The sequence below is a fragment of the Mirounga leonina genome, unplaced genomic scaffold, assembly GCF_011800145.1.
Source record: "Mirounga leonina isolate KUSES-001 unplaced genomic scaffold, KU_Mleo_1.0 Mir_94, whole genome shotgun sequence".
Taxonomy (NCBI): domain Eukaryota; kingdom Metazoa; phylum Chordata; class Mammalia; order Carnivora; family Phocidae; genus Mirounga; species Mirounga leonina.
Window position 1 is genome coordinate 48,466,061 of NW_023270855.1, and position 20,065 is coordinate 48,486,125.

At 38.7% G+C, this 20,065-nt stretch overlaps 1 protein-coding gene across 1 annotated transcript; it reads right to left on the reverse strand.

Annotated features, from left to right (window-relative positions):
* Positions 1–9,851: 9,851 nt before the first annotated feature.
* Positions 9,852–15,752, reverse strand: LOC118006029 (olfactory receptor 7A5-like). Its single transcript, XM_034998573.1, has 2 exons — positions 14,845–15,752; positions 9,852–9,882 (listed from the first exon to the last, which is right to left on the reverse strand). The coding sequence occupies exons 1-2, from the start codon at positions 15,750–15,752 to the stop codon at positions 9,852–9,854; spliced, it is 939 nt and encodes a 312-aa protein (XP_034854464.1).
* Between the last annotated feature and the right edge of the window lie 4,313 nt (positions 15,753–20,065).

A 20,065-nucleotide genomic window follows, 5' to 3' on the forward strand; every position in this document is an offset into this window, starting at 1 on the left:
GTGGTGGAGGTGACTATCAGTACAGGGAAACTAACATGAATAATTTTAACACAAATGGACATTTCTCATAATGTTCAAATGATAAAATTTATATTTGTCCAGTCAAGTTACTAATATCAATATTTTGTGAATGGATCTGGGCCCCTTTACAGGATCCCTATTTCCTCTCTTATTAGGAATTTTCAGCACAACGTCAGATGTTCCCCAAAAGGTCAGTTATTGTACAGTTTGAATAAGAAAGTATTTAATGTGCTTTAGGGATATATAGAGTGTCAACCATGTTTCAGAAATTTCTACTCATAAAGTAGAGGGTGCTGAAAAGCAATAGTCCCTACAATTCAATGATGATGGTAGGATGGAAGCATATACAAAGATTAAATAATCATGAGATGGGGACAGATGCTATGAAAAAACAGAAGCTGTTTAAGGGAGAGAGTGAATGGGGTGTTAGGTTGGGTGTCCAGTCAAGATTGGCTAAGAAGGTGACTTTTGAACAGAGACCTCATGGAAGAGAGGGTGGATGGTGGGAGGTCTTCCTGGCAGATGGAACAGCCAGTGCAAAGGCTCTGAGGAAGTGCTTCTGTCAGAAAATCAAGGGTCAGAAGAGAGCCAGTGTGTTGAGGGGAATGGACAATGTTGAGGGAGTGATGAGAGGAGTTGGCAGTGAATTTCATAGAACTATGTGACCTCATAGCTGCTTCAAATTCAAGGCACAGGGAGTTCCTTGTCCACACTATGTACCTCTTGCACTTTATGATCTGGTTGCAATACGGTCCGGTCCATTGAACATCCCTCCTCAGTATCATCTGTTGATTAAGTTTGGGCTGTGTATTATAAGAGTCACCTTGTAATGGAAAAGCCCACGTATCCTGGCTCTCAGGACTGCTCTCACTCATCAAGGTGCCCACACGCACGTGCACACACACACACACCCACACACACAGTGTAACATACACAGAACACAGCACACCATGTCCTCCTGGTGTGTGTTACTCTATGTCCTTCTCACCCTACCCCCCCGCTTTCCCTAACACACTGTTTATGATATGAATGCATACACATCATATTACCCTTCCCATAAGGAATGTAGAAATAGTATCCAGAAATTCCTATTCATAGCTTTCTGGGGACAAATCATCTTGGGGTTCCATTTTGGAATGGCCACTTTTGACCTGTGTGTAAAGAAACATAAATAATTGTGTTCAATAAGTAGATAGATAGATAGATAGATGATAGATAGATAGATAAAGAAAGAGGAGGAAAGGAGGGGAGAAATGATATGGACATGAAGAATAAATTGATCTAATCAGCTCAGTTGCCCTGAGAGACTGAGGAAGAAAAGCTTCTTTGCTGCTGGTGGCATCCCATCCTGGCTTTATCCCATTTATACCCTGCAAAAATAATAAAAGAGCAAAAATAAATTGTCCAAAAGACAAAAGTAGTGACATCTTTATGGTGTGAAACACCTTACAGATTGAACATCACAAGAGAAAAATGAGTAAAAAGAATAAACCAACACTTCACAAAATTTGATGTTTTTATTATCAGATAGCATAAGACTTATTTTTCCTGTGCCTTTTCCATATTTATTTGACCAATTGGTTTTTATTTGGTCCAATAGAGAATGGGGCAAGCCCCTTTATCACTTTTCATATGTGACATCTTTTTGTGTTTACTTGTCATTCTTAGACTTTGGGTTTTATTCACTTTCTTGACAAGTCCCAGGACCACATCTACATCTACTGGTTCTGTTCCTTGTCCAACGTGCAAAGACCTCACCAGACTCTGTAAAATCCTACACACCCCATGGCAGTCTATCCTCTTTCTCTCATGCAACTTATCCAAGGACATTATCTCATACTCACATTTATCTCACAGCATGATTGTCTGTCACTCTTTTTTTATTGTTATGTTAATCCCCATACATTACATCATTAGTTTTAGATGTAGTGTTCCATGATTCATTGTTTGTGCATAACACCCAGTGCTCCATGCAGAATGTGCCCTCCTCAATACCCATCACCAGGCTAACCCATCCTCCCACCCCCCTCCCCTCTAGAACCCTCAGTTTGTTTTTCAGAGTCCATCGTCTCTCATGGTTCGTCTACCCCTCCGATTTCCCCCCCTTCATTCTTCCCCTCCTGCTACCTTCTTCTTCTTCTTTTTTTTTTTAACATATATTGCATTATTTGTTTCATAGGTACAGATCTGAGATTCAACAGTCTTGCACAATTCACAGCGCTTACCAGAGCACATACCCTCCCCAGTGTCTATCACCCAGTCACCCCATCCCTCCCACCCCACCCCCCACTCCAGCAACCCTCAGTTTGTTTCCTGCGATTAAGAATTTCTCCTATCAGTGAGGTCATATGATACGTGTCTTTCTCTGTTTGGATTGTCTGTCACTCTTACGTAAGGACCAAAGGAGCAAGAACTTCACCTGTGCTGTTCATCTTTTTCTTTATGGATGTGGATGTATACGCACTTATATAGGAACAAATTCAAGAAAATGAGACATTATGAAATTCAAAGTATGCCAGAGGAGATAAAACCAGGTTAAAGAGAGCAGTTTCAGTACAACAGTATCCAACAGTATTGAAGGGAGTTTTGAGAACTAACGGAAACATGATCTACAGAGCAGTAATCCCACAAAATCAACATGGACAAATAATAAAATTCCCCAAAACCTTGAAATAGAAGAGTATTACACATAAAGTTCTTAGAAATTTCTGGTACATAGCAGATGCTCTTCTAGTATATGTTGAATGAATCAGGAATTAGGCCTCATTATGTATGGCCATTAATACGACAACGCTGCATTTGAATTTAGTTGGCAAATATTGGATTGCTGAATGGAAGTAGGCACAAATAGTTTTCTGTGTAGAAGGAAGTGCAGTGGTTCCTTATCTCACACATCTCACAAAAATCAGAAGGTGTAAACCTTAGTTTAGGAGTAACTATTCCATTCTAGATATACATCTAGAAATTACATATAAAAATCACAGGAGGGCAAACCATTATAATTAAGGCGAATACTCAGAATTAGGAAGATAGACATATTTTTTAAAAATTTAAGACTATACTACGGCCAAATATATCTAACTAAAAGTCACATAACATAATAAAAAATTATAATTAAAAATAAAAGTCAATAGAGAAACTGTGGTTTACAACAATTATTTGAAATGCTGAAAATATAGACAATTAGGCATATAATATGTCGACACATAATGATAATAGACAAATTAACATGGTGATCAAATATAGGAATCTTTGCTCAAGCTCACTAATAGTTTAAAAAAGTCCACAGAAATCTCTTTCATACCCATCACCCGGAAAAAACACTCAAAGGGGTGTCACATTGATTGGGATGGCAAGTTTTGAAAATTAGCAAAGGGATACTTTCTAATTTTGTTGTCAGAATTGTGACATGTTACAGCATCTTGGGGAGGCTTTGAAGACAGTTACAAATATTAAAAATACAGATGTTCTTTGGGGTGCCTGGCTGGTTCAGTCTGTATTGCATGGGACTCTTGAGCTTAGGGTTGTAAATTCAAGTCCCATGTTGGGTGTAGAGATTACTTTAAAAATATTTTTTAAAATACAGATATTCTTTAACCCAGGGTTTCTCAGTCTCTGCACTATGGACATTCAGAGCCAGAGCCTTCTCTGTGGTGAGATGTATCCTGTGCATTGTAGGATGTTTAGAGCTGGCCTCCAGCACCCCTCCCCAGTGTGACAGCCTAAAATGTCTTCAAACATTACTCAATGTCTGCTGGGGGGACAAAATCACTTTTGTTTGAGAAACATAGTTTTAAGTGTTTAAAAATATTTAGATTTTGATATAATAGTAATTTAATGAGAAAAAAAGATATGAAAGACCATCAAAAGTGTAAAGGGCACAGCCACACCATGAAATGCCATGTAAGTGTTGAAATAATGAATCAGGATTACACTGGTTGACTAGAGGGACGTGTAGAAGGTACTCCTGAGTCAGAAGGATGGGGGGAGAGAAGCTAGAAAGAAAGACTGTGCCAGAACATAAAGAGTACTTACAATACGCATAGCTGTCTTTTTATACTTTCAAATTGAAAGGGTGTGAATGTGTATGTGTGCATAGCACAGAATAGTTTTAAAAGAAATGAATACTTTGGAAAGAAAAGAGAACAGTAAAATAAAACTGCACTTAGGTGAAGCACAGTGGCTCAAATCAACTGTCTGAAATGAAATTGAAGGAAGTCCCCAAACCAACTTTGAACAAAAAGATTTAAAAGAGTAATGGGTTTTAGAGGAGAGGGGGGTGGGGAATGGGTTAGCCCGGTGATGGGTATTAAGGAGGGCACGTACTACATGGAGCACTGGGTGTTATACGAAAACAATGAATCATGGAACACTACATCAAAAACTAATGATGTAATCTGTGGTGATTAACATAACTAATAAAATAAAATTTAAAAAAAGTAATAATTAAATGAACTCGACATGGGTCCAAGTCTACATTAGATTGCCAAGGACTCGGGAATAAGAGAGTATGAAAAAGTGTTTTAGGGGCGCCTGGGTGGCTCAGTCATTAAGCATCTGCCTTCAGCTCAAGTCATGATCCCAGAGTCCTGGGATCGAGCCCCGCATCGGGCTCCCTGCTCAGTGGGAAGCCTGCTTCTCCCTCTCCTACTCCCACTGCTTGTGTTCCCTCTCTCGCTGTGTCTCTCTCTGTCAAATAAATAAATAAAATCCTTGAAAAAAGTGTTTTAATGTGGAGAGAAAGTGGTATCTAAAGTTTGAGTTTCATGTCACATAAAGAGATATGGGACAAGCATGTTTATGGAAGGTAAAGGTTCTTAGTCAAACATAAAATAGAATCCCTTTCAAGTGATGGCATTTCTATTTTAGAAAGAGATCCAATAATAAAAGTCCAAAAGAACAATAAGGAATACAAAGATGGTGAACACTAGTTGAAATATATGTACAAAGGGTGATTTGTGAGCAATAAGTATGCAGAAGGACATTTACTTTCAGTGTTTGGAAAACAGGTATTCACAAGTGAATAATATTAAGGTGACAGATCAATTCTTTCAGAAAAAAAACCTAGAAAAACAGTGGTAGGAATATGACTAACTCACAGAATTTACCACACAAAATTTATACACTCATACATTCTGCACAAATATGTTTACGCATACATAAAAAGGCAAAATGGCAAGTAGCTAAATTGGTGAAATAAACAGAAAATCTTTGCTTGAAAGAATGCACTAAAAAACAGGAATAAAACCTCTCTGGTTCCACTATGCAAAAACCAAGGACTCCTACAGACAATTTTCAATGGAGAAAGTGGGTGGCTAGCTAATTTAGGACATATTCAGGATCACAGGTAATGAGGTAATTATAAAGGAAACTCATCAGCATACCTTTTTTCACATAATACATACAAAAATTTCATTTGAATACTCAAGAGAAAGGAGGTAGTGTGATATGCATGTTTCATGGACCGCTCTTGCATAGATGTACCTGCACAAATACTTTTGTCTGGATTTTTCTGCTCAGTATGGAAATGTAGTCTAATATGTCCCATCCTGAACATGAAAAAACATGTCCTCACTTAACTGTATATCCCTTCACAGCTAATACTTGACTTTCGTACTCTGATTAATTGAAAAGATCCTTGGTTTTATGTTCTAATTATATGCTTCCCATCCCTCCTATAACTAGGTTTCCATTATTATGATTTAGTTGTTAATGTTGAACCTTGCATTTCTGAGTTCCATGTTCACTTCTGTTTTTAGCATCATACATACATAAATGAATCAATCAATAAAACTCTTAACCAAGCCAGCAAACAGTCACAGCAAACTCTCAGCTCTGAGCTAGGCTGGACTGGCCCTCAGGTGACCTCAATTAAATGCTCTTGACTTTCATTCTCTTGACCTTCTCCTGCAGCCCCTACTGGGCAGTAAAACTCATCTAGATGGGGTCTCTGAGGTGAAGTTCTCTACATGGAAATCAAAATACCTGTCTGATTGGTAGATGATAGAGGATGAAGCTCTGTCCCCAGACAAGAGAGCGGGAATAGGTCAAACTTCAGTGCCCCATCCAGACTTAGGACTGCACAAGAAACGACCAGGTCTTGTTCATCCCGAGGTTGCCCACACTGTGGGACTGCAACCAAGGAGGTATTTACAGCTGCTTTGGTCTGCTCATTAGGCACATTTCCCTCTTGTTCCTCCCACCTTTAGGCACTACATGATTTCCCTGCGGGACACTAGTGTGGACAGAAAGGAAATTTTCCTGTTGAATTTCTGTTACTAGGAGATCGGGTGATAGGCCAGGTGAAGAATTTTTTTTTTTTTTTTTACTCTTTTTCTATGACTTCTTCTGCCTTTCCGAGATCTAACTCCCAGCACCTTATCCCACTCCTGAGGGAACATTTTCTCCTGTCGAAGACTGAGAAATTGATCCTGACTTGGTCCCTTGGGTCCTTCAAAGCTTTGACTTGTAGTGGAAATGCAACCCCTGATATCTCTAGAGTGTTACTTTTCCCTTTTTCAACAAAGATGGTAAGTTTGTTCCTTTAATATAAAACCCTGGACTCCTCACTCCTTGGCTTCATGACTGTTTCACCAAACAATTAGGAATTCCACACTTCTTTCAGGCTATGACTTAAAATGTCATTATAAAATGTTTGTTAATTGTAAGAGATATATTTAGAAATTTTATACACTATAATCCAAGTTTAGCACCATATAGGTGTTGCCTGATTTAATTTTTATAAAAGTCCATTCGGTGAGGAAGCACTAGAGTGAAATCCATTCCCCATGGAGAAATGGGGCTTGAAGAATTTAGTGATTTTCTCAAAGTTATCATTGCAGAAAGGGATGGGTGTTGATTGCATTCTCTCAGGATGCTCCCAGTTTTCAAACTCTGTGACAGTGGTCCCAACCAGAGGTGGTACTTTCCCCCGGGCATATCTGGCAATGTCTGAGGGATGCTGCTAAACACCTCCAAGGAGCAGGACAGCTCCCAACACAAATAATGACTCTGCCTCAAAGATAGATTGAGAATGTGAGAAAACATACTCTAGACCAGCACTTCTCCAACTTCAAAGTGCCTGTGAATCACCTAGGATTCTAGTTCAAATGCAGATTCTTCTTTAGCAGGTGCTGGTGGGCCCAGGAGTTCAGCATTTCTAACGAGTGCCTGAGTGATGTTGATGCTGCAGGTCATGGTCTGCGGACCACTCTTTGAGTAGCAAGGCTGTGGCCCTGTGGTAGAGTAAGGTGCAGGTGTTTGTAGGTTTTTGCACAACAAAAGAAATTGTGTTTGCATAAAATTTTGAATGACTAGTGTATGCAGTCAAATTTTGTGTTTGTTTCTTTTATATAATGACCCTTGAGTGGCACCAAATAAAGTACTTTTGATTTAATTAATTTATTTTTTTATTCTTATGTTAATCCCCATACATTACATCATTAGTTCTAGATGAAGTGTTCCATGATTCATTGTTTGTGCATAACACCCAGTGCTCCATGCAGAATGTGCCCTCCTCAATACCCACCACCAGGCTAACCCATCCTCCCACCCCCTTCCCCTCTAGAACCCTCAGTTTGTTTTTCAGAGTCCATCGTCTCTCATGGTTCGTCTACCCCTCCAATTTCCCCTGCTTCATTCTTCCCCTCCCTCTACCTTCTTCTTCTTTTTTTTCTTAACATATATTGCATTATTTGTTTCAGAGGTACAGATCTGAGATTCAACAGTCTTGCACAATTCACAGCGCTTACCAGAGCACATACCCTCCCCAGTGTCTATCACCCAGTCACCCCTCCCTCCCACCCCACCCCCACTCCAGCAACCCTGTTTGTTTCCTGCAGTTAAGAATTCCTCATATCAGTGAGATCATATGATACATGTCTTTCTCTGTTTGACTTATTTCACTCAACATAATAGCCTCCAGTTCCATCCACGTCGTTGCAAATGGCAAGATATCATTCCTTTTGAAGGCTGCATAATATTCCTTTGTATATATATACCACATCTTCTTTATCCATTCATCTGTCGATGGACATCTTGGCTCTTTCCAGTTTGGCTATTGTGGACATTGCTGCTATAAACATCGGGGTGCACGTACCCCTTCGGATGCCTACTTTTTATACCACATCTTCTTTATCCATTCATCTGTCGATGGACATCTTGGCTCTTTCCACAGTTTGGCTATTGTGGACATTGCTGCTATAAATATCAGGATGCTCGTACCCCTTTGGATCCTTACATTTGTATCTTTGAGGTAAATACTCAGTAGTGCAATTGCTGGGTCATAGGGTAGCTCTATTTTCAACTTTTTGAGGAACCTCCATACTCTTTTCCAGAGTAGCTGCACCAGCTTGCATTCCCACCAACAGTGTAGGAGGGTTCCCCTCTCTTCGCATCCCCATCAACAAGTCCTTTCCTGACTTGTTAATTTTAGCCATTCTGACTGGTGTGAGGTGGTATCTCATTGAGGTTTTGATTTGGATTTCCCTGAATCCGAGCGATGTTGAGCACTTTTTCATGTGTCTGTTGGCCATTTGGATGTCTTCTTTGGAAAAATGTCTGTTCATGTCTTCTACCCATTTCTGGATTGGATCATTTGTTCTTCGGGTGTTGAGTTTAAGAAGTTCTTTATAGATTTTGGATACTAGCCCTTTATCTGATATGTCATTTGCAAATATCTTCTCCCATTCTGTCGGTTGTCTTTTGGTTTTGTTGACTGTTTCTTTTGCTGTGAAAAAGCTTTTTATCTTAATGAGGTTCCAACAGTTCATTTTTGCCCTTGCTTCCCTTGCCTTTGGTGATGTTTCTAGGAAGAAGCTGCTGCAGCTGAGGTCAAAGAGGTTGCTGCCTGTGTTCTCCTTTAGGATTTTGATGGACTCCTGTCTCACATTGAGGTCTTTCAACTATTTGGAGTCTATTTTTGTGTGTGGTGTTAGGAAATGGTCCAGTTTCATTCTTCTGCATGTGGCTGTCCAACTTTCCCAACACCATTTGTTGAAGAGACTGTCTTTGTTCCATTGGACATTCTTTCCTGCTTTGTTGAAGATGAGTTGACCATAGAGTTGAGGGTCCATTTCTGGGCTCTCTATTCTGTTCCATTGATTGATGTGTCTGTTTTTGTGCCAGTACCATGCTGTCTTGATGATGACAGCTTTGTAATAGAGCTTGAAGTCCGGAATTGTGATGCCACTAATTTTGCTTTTCTTTTTCAACATTCCTCTGGCTATGCGGGGTCTTTTCTGGTTCCATACAATCTTTCATGAGTATTTTATAGTTTTCTGAGTACAGATCCTTTGCCTCTTTGGTTATATTTATTCCTAGGTATCTTATGGTTTTGGGGAGTAAGGGCATTTTGTGTTAAAATCCAACCTTAACTGGAAGAAAAAAAAGAATAATGTCAATTTGGAGCTTTTGCTCCATTGTTGAAATGGAATGGAAAAGGTGAATTCCCCATTGCTAAAATATAAATGTGACTTACTTTACTTATTTATTAAAGATTTATTTATTTATTTTGGAGAGAGAGAGAGAGAGAGAGAGAAAGTGCACTCCTGGGTGAGCCAGGGAGGAGGGGAAGGACAGAGGGAAAGGGAGAGAGGATCCTTAGCAGACTCCCCACTGAACATGGAGCTGACATGGCGTTTGAATCCATGCTCTGAGCCAAAATCAAGAGTCGGAACCTAAACTGACTGAGCCACCAAAGTGCCACTTTTATTTATTTTTAAAGTAATCTCTATGCCCACCATAGGGCTTGAACTCATGAACCCAAGATCAAGAGTTACATCCTCTGGCTTCCTGGCTGGCTCAGTTGGTGGAGCGGGTGACTCTTGAACTCAGGATTGTGTATTTGAGCCCCACATTACTGTAGAGATCACTTAAAAATAAAATCTTTAAAGAAAAAGGAGTTCCTTGCTCCACTGACAGAGCCAGCCAAGTGCTCTGTGACTTTACATTTAAATATAGATTCTTTTCTTTTAATATAAATTCTGACTTTGAGCCTTTTGTACTTTGAGATTAAAAAAAGGAATTCACTACTAAAATTAAGTTTTCCCATTCTAAATATCTATATTCTTTTAATTTCATGCTAGTTCAAACATTCACTCTTTTGATTTCTATCCTCTCCAAATTTCTTTCAGATTTCCTTTCAACATAAAGATAGGATTATTGAGTCTGTGCTGTACATACATGTGTAAGAGTGTATTTGTAGGAAGTAATACACAAATGCACACATACATATCTGTGCATATGCTCCTTACCCATGAAAGACTTCTTGGATTCAGTAAATAATTCAGAACACTGTATTTATTCCTAATAACATCCACTTGAATTAGGTTTATTATCCCACATTGCCATTAGAAATAAAGAAACAGGTTTTTCAGGTTGATTACATTTTTTACAACTATATAACAAATCTTTCAAGCTTTTGTGTACTATCTTGAATTATGTATAAATGGACTAATGCAGATGTATTCTTAATTTTTGTATGATTACTTGAATTCAGAAAAAATTTACATTTTAAATTAGTTTCTTGTATGCCATTGTAATTCAATGAATTATTTAAAAGAAAAAATCTGTTATAACTAATCAATGAATTCAGCAGGATATAAAGTTAATATATAATAATTGGTTGCAACTCTATACATTAATAAGAAACTATCAGAGAGAAATAAAAAATATCCCATTTACAACGGCATCAACAAGAATAAAATGCCTAAGAGTAAATTTAAACAAGGAGGTGAAATACCCATACCCTGAAAACTGTAAGACATTGATGAAAGAAATTGAAGAAGACACAAAGAAATGGAAAGATATTCCATGTTCATTGATTGGAAGCATTAATACTGTTAAAATGTCCATACTATCCAAAGAAATCTGCGATTCAGTGTAATCCCTGTCAAAATTCCAATGGCATATTTTACAGAAATAGAACAAACACTCCTTCAATTTTTATGGAATCACAAAGATAGCCAAAGCAATCATGAGAAAGAAGAGCAAAACTGGAGGCATCATCCTCCCTGATTTCAAACTATATTATAAAGGTATGGTAACCCAAACAGCATGATATTGGCAAAAAAAGCCCACAGGTCAATGGAACAGAATAGAGTCTGGAAATAAACCCACAGGTAAGTGGTTAATTAGTTTATGACAAAGGAGACAAAAATCTATAAGAATCTATAAGAACAGTCTCTTCAATAAATGCTGTTGGGTAAACTGGACAGCCACTACAAAAAAATGCAACTGGACCACTATCTTACACCATAGGCAAAAATTAACTTGAAATGGATTAAAGAATTGAATGTAAGACCTGAAGCCATAAAACTCCTAGAAGAAAACATTGGTCTTGGCAATGATTTTTAGGATTTGACACCAAAAGCAAGGGAACAAAAGCTAAGGGAAAAAAATGTCTACTTCAAACTAAAACTTTTGCATGGCAAAGGAAACCATCAATGAAATGAGAAAGCACCCTCCTGAATGGCAGACAATATTTGATAGTCATATACCTGATAAGGGGTAAACATCCCAAGTATATAAAAAACTCACACAACTCAATATCAACAAACAAACAAACAATATGATTGAACAATGGACAGAGGGTCAGAATAGACATTTTTCCAATGAACACACACAGATGGCCAACCGATTCATGAAAAGATGCTCACATTGCTACTCACCAGGGAAATGCAAATCAGAACCACAATGAGATATCACCTCAAGCCTCTTGGAATGGTCAGTATCAAAAAGACAAGGAACAACAAGTGTTGGTGAGGATGTGGAGAAAAGGGAACCCTGTGCACTGTTGGTAGGGATGCAAATTGGGGCAGCCACTGTGGAAAACAGTATGGAGGTTCCTTGAAAAGTTAAAATTTGAAATACTATATGATCCAGCAATTCAACTTCTGAGCATTTATCTGAAGAAAACAAAACTGAAATTCAAAAAGATATGCACACCTACATTTCATGGCAGCATAATTACAATAGCCAAGACATGGAAACAACCTAGATGTTCATCAGTAGATGAAAGGATAAAGGAAGTGTGAGGCACTGGGTGATGTATGAAAGTATGCCTGAAGCTAATGTAACACTCTATGTTAACTATACTGGAATTAAAATAAAATTTATAAAAATGTGCTATATATATAATTAAATATATAATTCCACATTTAATATTTATATAATATATAATATACACTACATTGTATGCCTGAAGCTAATGTAACACTCTATGTTAACTATACTGGAATTAAAATAAAATTAAAAATATTGTGCTATATATATAATTATATATATTAAACACATATTTATATATTATATAATTCCATATATAATATTTATATATATACAAAATTTATATATATATAATTTAGCCATAAAATGAATGAGATATTGGCATTTGTGAGAGCATGGATGGACCCTGAAGGCATTGTGCTCAGTGAAATAAGTCAGGCAGAGAGACAAATACCATATGATCCCACTTATACATAGAATAAATTTGACAAAGCAAAAAAAACATGCAATGGAAAAAAGACAGTCTCTTCAATAAATAGTACTGGGAAAATTGGACAGCCACATGCAGAAGAATGAAACTCGACCATTCTCTAACACCATTCACAAAGATAAACTCAAAGTGGATGAAAGACCTCAATGTGAGACAGGAATCCATCAAAATCCTAGCAGAGAACATAGGCAGTATCCTCTTTGACATCGGCCACAGCAACTTCTTTCAAGATACATCTCCAAAAGCTAGTGAAACAAAAGCAAAAATGAACTTTTGGGACTTCATCAAGATAAAAAGCTTCTGCACAGCAAAGGAAACAGTCAACAAAACAAAGAGGCAACCCACAGAATGGGAGAAGATATTTGCAAATGTCACTACAGATAAAGGACTGGTATCCAAGATCTATAAAGAACTTCTCAAACTCAACACTCAAAAAACAAATAATCAAGTCAAAAAGTGGACCGAAGATATGAAAAGACACTTTTCTGAAGAAGACATACAAATGGCTAACAGACACATGAAAAAATGTTCATCATCATTAGCCATCAGGGAAATTCAAATCAAAACCACATTGAGATACCACCTTACACCAGTTAGAATGGCAAAAATGGACAAGGCAAGAAACAACAAATGTTGGAGATGTTGTGGAGAAAGGGGAACCCTCTTAGACTGTTGGTGGGAATGCAAGTTGGTACAGCCACTTTGGAAAACAGTGTGGAGGTTCCTCAAAAATTTAAAAATAGAGCTACCCTATGACCCAGCAATTGCACTCCTGGGTATTTACCCCAAAGACACAGATGTAGTGAAAAGAAGGGCCCTATGCACCCCAATGTTCATAGCAGCAATGTCTGCAATAGCCAAACTGTGGAAAGAGCCGAGATGCCCTTCAACAGATGAATGGATAAAGAAGATGTGGTCCATATATACAATGGAATATTACTCAGCCATCAGAAAGGATGAACACCCAACTTTTACATCAGTATGGATGGGATTGGAGGAGATTATGCTAAGTGAAATAAGTCAAACAGAGAAAGTCAATTATCATATGGTTTCACTTATTTGTGGAACATAAAGAATAGCATGGAGTCATTAGGAGGAGGAAGGGAAAAATGGGGGGCGGGAATTGGAGGGAGAGATGAACCATGAGAGACTATGGACTCTGAGAAACAAACAGGGTTTTAGAGGGGAGGGGGGGAGGGGGGATTGGTTAGCCCAGTGATGGGTATTAAGAAGGGCACGTAGTGCATGGAGCACTGGGTGTTATATGAAAACAATGGATCGTGGATCACCACATCAAAAACTACTGATGTATTGTATGGTGACTAACATAACATAATAAAATTTAAAAAAAAAAGAAATGGGTGAAATTGTGAAAAGGTGCAAATTTCCAGTTACAAAATGAGTAAGTCAGGGATGTCATGTCCAGCATAGTGACTCTAACTAAGAAACTGTATTCTAAATTTAAAACTAGCCGGGAGAGGGGATCTTGACAATTGCCATCCTGAAGGAAAGTTTGTAATTGTATATGGGTGGTAATGGAACTTACTCTGCTCACTTTGCAATATATACAATATTGAATCATTCTATTGTAAACCTAAAATTAATGCAACCCGATGTCAATTATATTTTAACAACATCATCAACAACTATAATAATAATGAAAAGAAACAGTTCACCCGTAACATTGACTCAGGTCTGAGTAACAAGTATCTTGAGCTCAGGTGAGTGTCTCAGGCATTCTTAGCCTATAGCATCACTATCAATAGGCTTAGGCTTAAAGGGGACGAGGATAAAGTCTATGTCATTCAGAAGAGCAGTTAAGGAGTAAAAAGAAATGACAACAGACTCAATGTGAAAACTGTGATTTCATATTTTCTTCTATGATGAAATTATATAAAAAGTGTTAGATACCAAAGTGCAGTTTTATCCATGTGAGTAATACAACTCATGGTTATTCCATTAGGATGTCCAGGGAAGTTTTACTTAGCATGGTATATGTCATTAGAAGTAATTTTTAAGAAATCAAAGTGTCCTCATAAAAGATATGGAACATTCCAAATATTCCTGATCCAAGGTTGGGAGAAACTGCAGGAACATATGAAAATGGACCAAGGAAAAAACTGTATGTTTATCAGATCAGGAAGCTTAGTAAATTGAGTATTCTGAAGTTATATAAAGAAGTTGGATTCTAAGAAATTGAGATTTCTGGAAATACATAGGAGCAAATTCTATTTCACAAAGGTCAGAAATCATGACTTTGAGCCCTACAATCAAGGCACTTCTTCACTACCAGGACAATTGTCCCTTTTATAGTTGCCCTCCTGAAGAATCTTATTAGAGCCTCCTTTATGTCTCTGTTCCTCAGGCTGTAGATGAAGGGGTTCAGCATGGGTGTGACCACCGTGTACATCACTGAGGCTACTGTACTTGCTTGAGAGCTCTGGGTAGCTGCAGTGCTAAGGTACACTCCCAGGACTGTACAATAAAATAAGGAGACAACTGAGAGGTGAGATGCACAAGTGGAAAATGCTTTATACTTGCCCTGAGCTGATGAGATTCTACTTATGGAGGAAATAATCTTAGAGTAGGAATAAAGGATCCCAGCGAGGGGACCACCAGCCAGCAGCACAGTTGAAACATATATCACTGTGTCATTAAGAAAGGTATCAGAACAGGCAAGTTGGGTCATCTGATGGAGTTCACAAAAAAAGTGGGGGATTTCCACAGCTGAACAGAAGGAAAGCTGCAACAACATTAAGCTCTGTAATAAGGAATTCAGGACACTCATAATCCAGGACACCAGAACCAGCAGTCCACAGAGCCAGGGGTTCATGATGACAGTGTAGTGAAGGGGGTGGCAGATGGCCACGAACCGGTCATAGGCCATCACAGCCAGGAGAAAGTCGTCCCAGCCTGCAAAGAGTAAGGAAAAGCAGATCTGGCTAATACATCCTGTATAGGTTATAACTTTGTTCTGTGTCTGTATATTCACCAGCATCTTTGGGATGATGGTAGAGGTGAAACAGATGTCTACAAAGGACAGGCTGGCGAGGAAGAAGTACATGGGTATGTGGAGATTGGAGTCTGTGCTGACAGCCACGATGATGAGCAGGTTTCCAAACACAGTGATTAGGTACATGGAGAGAAAAAACCCAAATATGGGGAGCTGCATTTCTGGTTTGTTTGATAATCCCAGAAGAAGAAATCCCGAAATTTGGGTATCATTGCCTGGTCCCATGTGGTGGTTTGATGACTAGAAATTAGGGGAAAAAAAGATTAATTTTAATACGTGTAGGCATTAGTAACATGGCAGAAATGCTATAATTACAATGACATGTGGGAATAAAAGCAGGCATAAAACCAAGTGGATAGGGTGTTATCTTTACCGGGAGTTCAGGAAAATGTAAAACAATGTGACATTGGAAGAGAGATCTTAGGGAAATCTGCACAGGAGACACAAGTTCATCTGTGGATGTGTGTGCCCTGTAGGAGAAAGAGCTAGTGCAAAGGCCTGGAGGAAGGCACTTATTTTGAATGGATATCCAGGACTCAAAATGGAGCCAGTATAGTTCAGAAAAGAACAAGAGGGAGAGTGATGAGAAGTGGTGTCAGGGAATGTTGAGGAGTGGAGTGGCCTCCCTGCTGCAGCTGAGACTTCAGGACACAGGGATTCCTTCATTCACATGGTGTTCCTTGCACTTCATTAATTTGTTTCCAAGGAATCCTGTCAATAACAATGGAACCATTCCTTATTTCCAGGTGTTGGTTAACACCCTGGAGTCTGTATTTTAAGGGAGTCTATATTTTAAGGGTCCCATATTGGCACACTACATAATCCTGAGGCCATGGGACTACCAGGCTCTTCTCACCTCCAGCTACAATAGTTAGGAAAGAAATGTGCTAGTTAAGCTCTCAACATCAAATTATCATTACCCTAATGAATATGGAAAAGTACCCAAATTCCAGTTGGTAAGACAGCCATGAACATGTAATTTGGTGCTCTATTTTAATATTACCATTTGTCCTGTATTTTGAGAAGTATAACAAACTAAATGGAGACAGAAAAAAGGAAGAAGGAAGATAAAGGTCTAATAAGCCCAGGTGGTCCCTCAGAGATCATGAGGATGAGAAAGTTTCCCTGGTTCTGGCTGCATTCTAACCCTAGGTATAGCCCCTTGATGCCCAGAATAATAAAGCAGCAAAAACCAATTTCTCCAAAAGAGAAAAGAATGATATATTTATGCTGTCAAGACACCATAATGTATGAACATCCACTAGAAATAAGGAGTGAATCCACAATTGACCAAAGGAAATACACAGTGGACAAAAATAGCAGAGGTTTATCAAGAAGAAATGATAAAACCCTTTTCTAAATTATATTAAATGCAAAATTTTGGAATCAGTGTATGAGTTTAATCTTGGATCTACCACACAGTAGCTGTTTGAATTTGGGAAGACAACCAATTCATTCTAAAATTATATTCTCACCAGAATAGTGGGGATAGTCGTATCCATCCTCCTAAGGTGGTCAAAAGATTTATTTCATATATGTAAAAAGCTGAGCATAGTTCCTTCCTGATAATATTTGAATTATTATTCTCTTTGTTCAGTCCTGCTTGGGTGTGTGTGTACATGCATGTGGATTTGTGTTTCCAATTGCACACATGCTTGATCATAATGTAAAAGTCATGCTTAATGTGACAGTAAAAAAAAATTGGAATCCACTGCAGTAAAGGAAAAAAAATGATTTTAATAGAAGGCTGGTGGCTGCTAATGTGGGAAAAATGGTATGAATGAAAGTCCATCAGAAGACCAGGTTGCAGAGAGAAAAGGCAGTCAGAGTGGGTGCTGACTTACGTCAGACTCCAGGGAGCCCATGCTGACCGCCCTGCCGGCCTCATCATGGGGTCCACCTCAAGCCCATGATCTAATTGTTATTCCTATCTTTATTCCCTGTTTATTTGACCATACTTGCTTTTATTTGGCCCAGTTATGGATGTGGTTGGCTTTTCTTACTTTCCTTGGTGATATTTATACCTTTGTTATCTCAGGCTTTGGGGTTGGATCTTTGTTTGACACAAAATCCAATGGGTACACACCAGTCCTGCTTCTCTGTTCCTTGTCTGCATTGCAGAAATCTTCCCAGACCATACTCTCTAAAATCTGGCATGTTCCATGATAATCTACCCACTTTCTGTATATGATTTATCCTTGAAGACCCAACATCATACAAACACTTAGTTCCCTGTTCTTCATTAAAACCTATGATCCAAAGGAGCAGGGCCTCACTTGGTTTGTTCACATCTTTCTGTTGACAAAGGTCTGCATTTGTATAGAAACAAGTTTTTAAAAAATGAAAATTCAGTAAATAGAAAAAATGGCAGGGGCCCCTGGGTGGCTCAGTCGTTAGGCGTCTGCCTTTGGCTCAGGTCATGATCCCAGGGTCCTAGGATCAAGCCCCACATCGGGGTGGGGGCTCCTCCCTCTCCCACTCCCCCTGCTTGTGGTCCCTCTCTCGCTGTCTCTCTCTCTCTCTCCGTCAAGTAAATAAATAAAGTCTTAAAAAAAAAAAAAAGAAAAAATGGTAGGGAAAATAAAATCATGTTATATATGGTGGATTCAAATAACTGTTTTCAACAAAACTAGACAATAATTGTATACCAACATCTTAAAGAAAAGGTATACAATATCAAACTTAACATCAACATGGGTTGCTAATTCAGGATGAAATGATTAAAGCTTGGAAACAAGGGTACCTGTGTGGTTCAGTCGGTCAAGCGTTTGTCTTCAACTCAGGTCATGATCTCAGGGTCCTGGGATTGAGCCCAGCCTCTGGCTCCCTGCTCAGTGGGGAGTCTGCTTTTCCCTCTCCCTCTGCCACTCTCCCTGCTTGTGCTCTCTCTCTCTGTCAAATAAATAAATAAAATCTTAAAAAAAATAAAAGCTTGGAAATAAAAGAATAGGAAAACTTCTTTTTAATACGCAGTACAGGAAGCAGTAGCTAAAGTTATAATTTTATTTTGTGTAGCCTAAATGGACTCAACCATGCTTATGAAAAAGATGCAGGGGGATCTTTGGTTGAATACAAAAGAACATATTTCACATAAAGACAGGAGGCGATTGTTATTTTAAAAAACAGATCTAATTCCAGAATATGAAATGGTAGAAATAAGAACAATTAGATGTGTAATGAGATGGTTATATGTGTAAAAAGCAATTCTTACTACTAAGGATGCAGAAGAGTTTCAGTGTTTTAAAGCAATGAGGGGAACACCATGTGACCAACTGATAGACTTTACCACACAAAACATGTAGGCTCTCCCTCCATCCCATAAATAAATCTCTACACAATACAAGGATTAAGTGGCAAACAGCAAACCTGGTGAAAAAATTATCATTCTTTTCTTGAAAGAATGCAATTAAAACACAGTAAAACCACACAGATCCCAGTACATAAAAGCAACATGCTTGCAAATACAATTTGCATATCTGAAGTAAATGGCTAACAAAGTCAAAAATATATTCAGCCTCCTTGGTAATAAAATAGTTGCAAAGTGATACTCCTTGGCATATCCCTTCATGCATATTAGGTACATTGTTTTTCCCCAGTGAGTAGCAATGGGAGAGATAATACTGTGAAATGTATGTCTCAAAAACTGCCATCACTAGGTAGTATTTACCTCCATGGGTTTGAATCCTTCTAATAAATACAGACCAAGCTAAATGTACCCCATCTGAAAATTTTTAAAAAATGCTCTACCTCCACTGCTCACCCCCCTCTAATTTCACTGGAGCCACTTTATGCCCCTCATTCCTTCCTCTGTCTCATCCAACTGGACTTCCATTCCAACCGTGTATCATCAACAATGGTCCCTATAAGGTGAGTCCCACAAACACTTGTTTTTAAAATATATTAAGTAAATTATTTTTAAACTTAGTAGTCAACCCAGCAAACAAACATGTAATCTCTTGGCTCTGGGATAGGCTGGTTGGGCTCTCAGGTGACCTCAGGTAAAGATTCTCAGGTTCCACTTTCTCTGATCCTTTCCTTAAATACTTGCTGAGTTCTGAGACTCACCTTGGTGGGGTCTATAAGATGAAAGTCTCTGAGTGGAGGTCCCAATTAGTCCCTGGATGGTTGATGCTGGAGATCGAAGCTCTGTTCCCAGACAGGACAGCAGGAAGGAGTGAAGCATGAATCAAAAGCAACAACCATGTCCTTTCCTGCACAAGGATGCACCACAGTAAGGGATTGCAGTGGAGGAGATATTTATAGCTCCCTGTGTCTGCTCATTAGGCACTGTTTCCATTGTTAATCCCACCTATGAGCAGATTACTTCCCCATGGGTCTGGACAGAAAGGAAGTTTTTTCCTGCCAATTCTCTATTCCCAGGAGACCAGATTAGAAGTCAGGTGAATCCAGTTCTCCATGATCTTGCCTGCCTTCCAGAGCTCTAACCTCCATGCATTATATCCCAATTTTGATTTAATGTTTTCTCCAAATCTAAGACTGAGGAACCTGCTTAACCAGGTCTTGTGGACCTCCAAAGT

Coding starts and splice junctions, on each gene's coding strand:
- LOC118006029 (XM_034998573.1), bottom strand. CDS start 15,752: ATGGGACCAGGCAATGATACCCAAATTTCGGGATTTCTTCTTCTGGGA. Junction 9,883..14,844: donor ATAAAGGAGGCTCTAATAAG/ATTCTTCAGGAG, acceptor AGTGATCTCTAC/AGTAATGTGGGGCTCAAATA.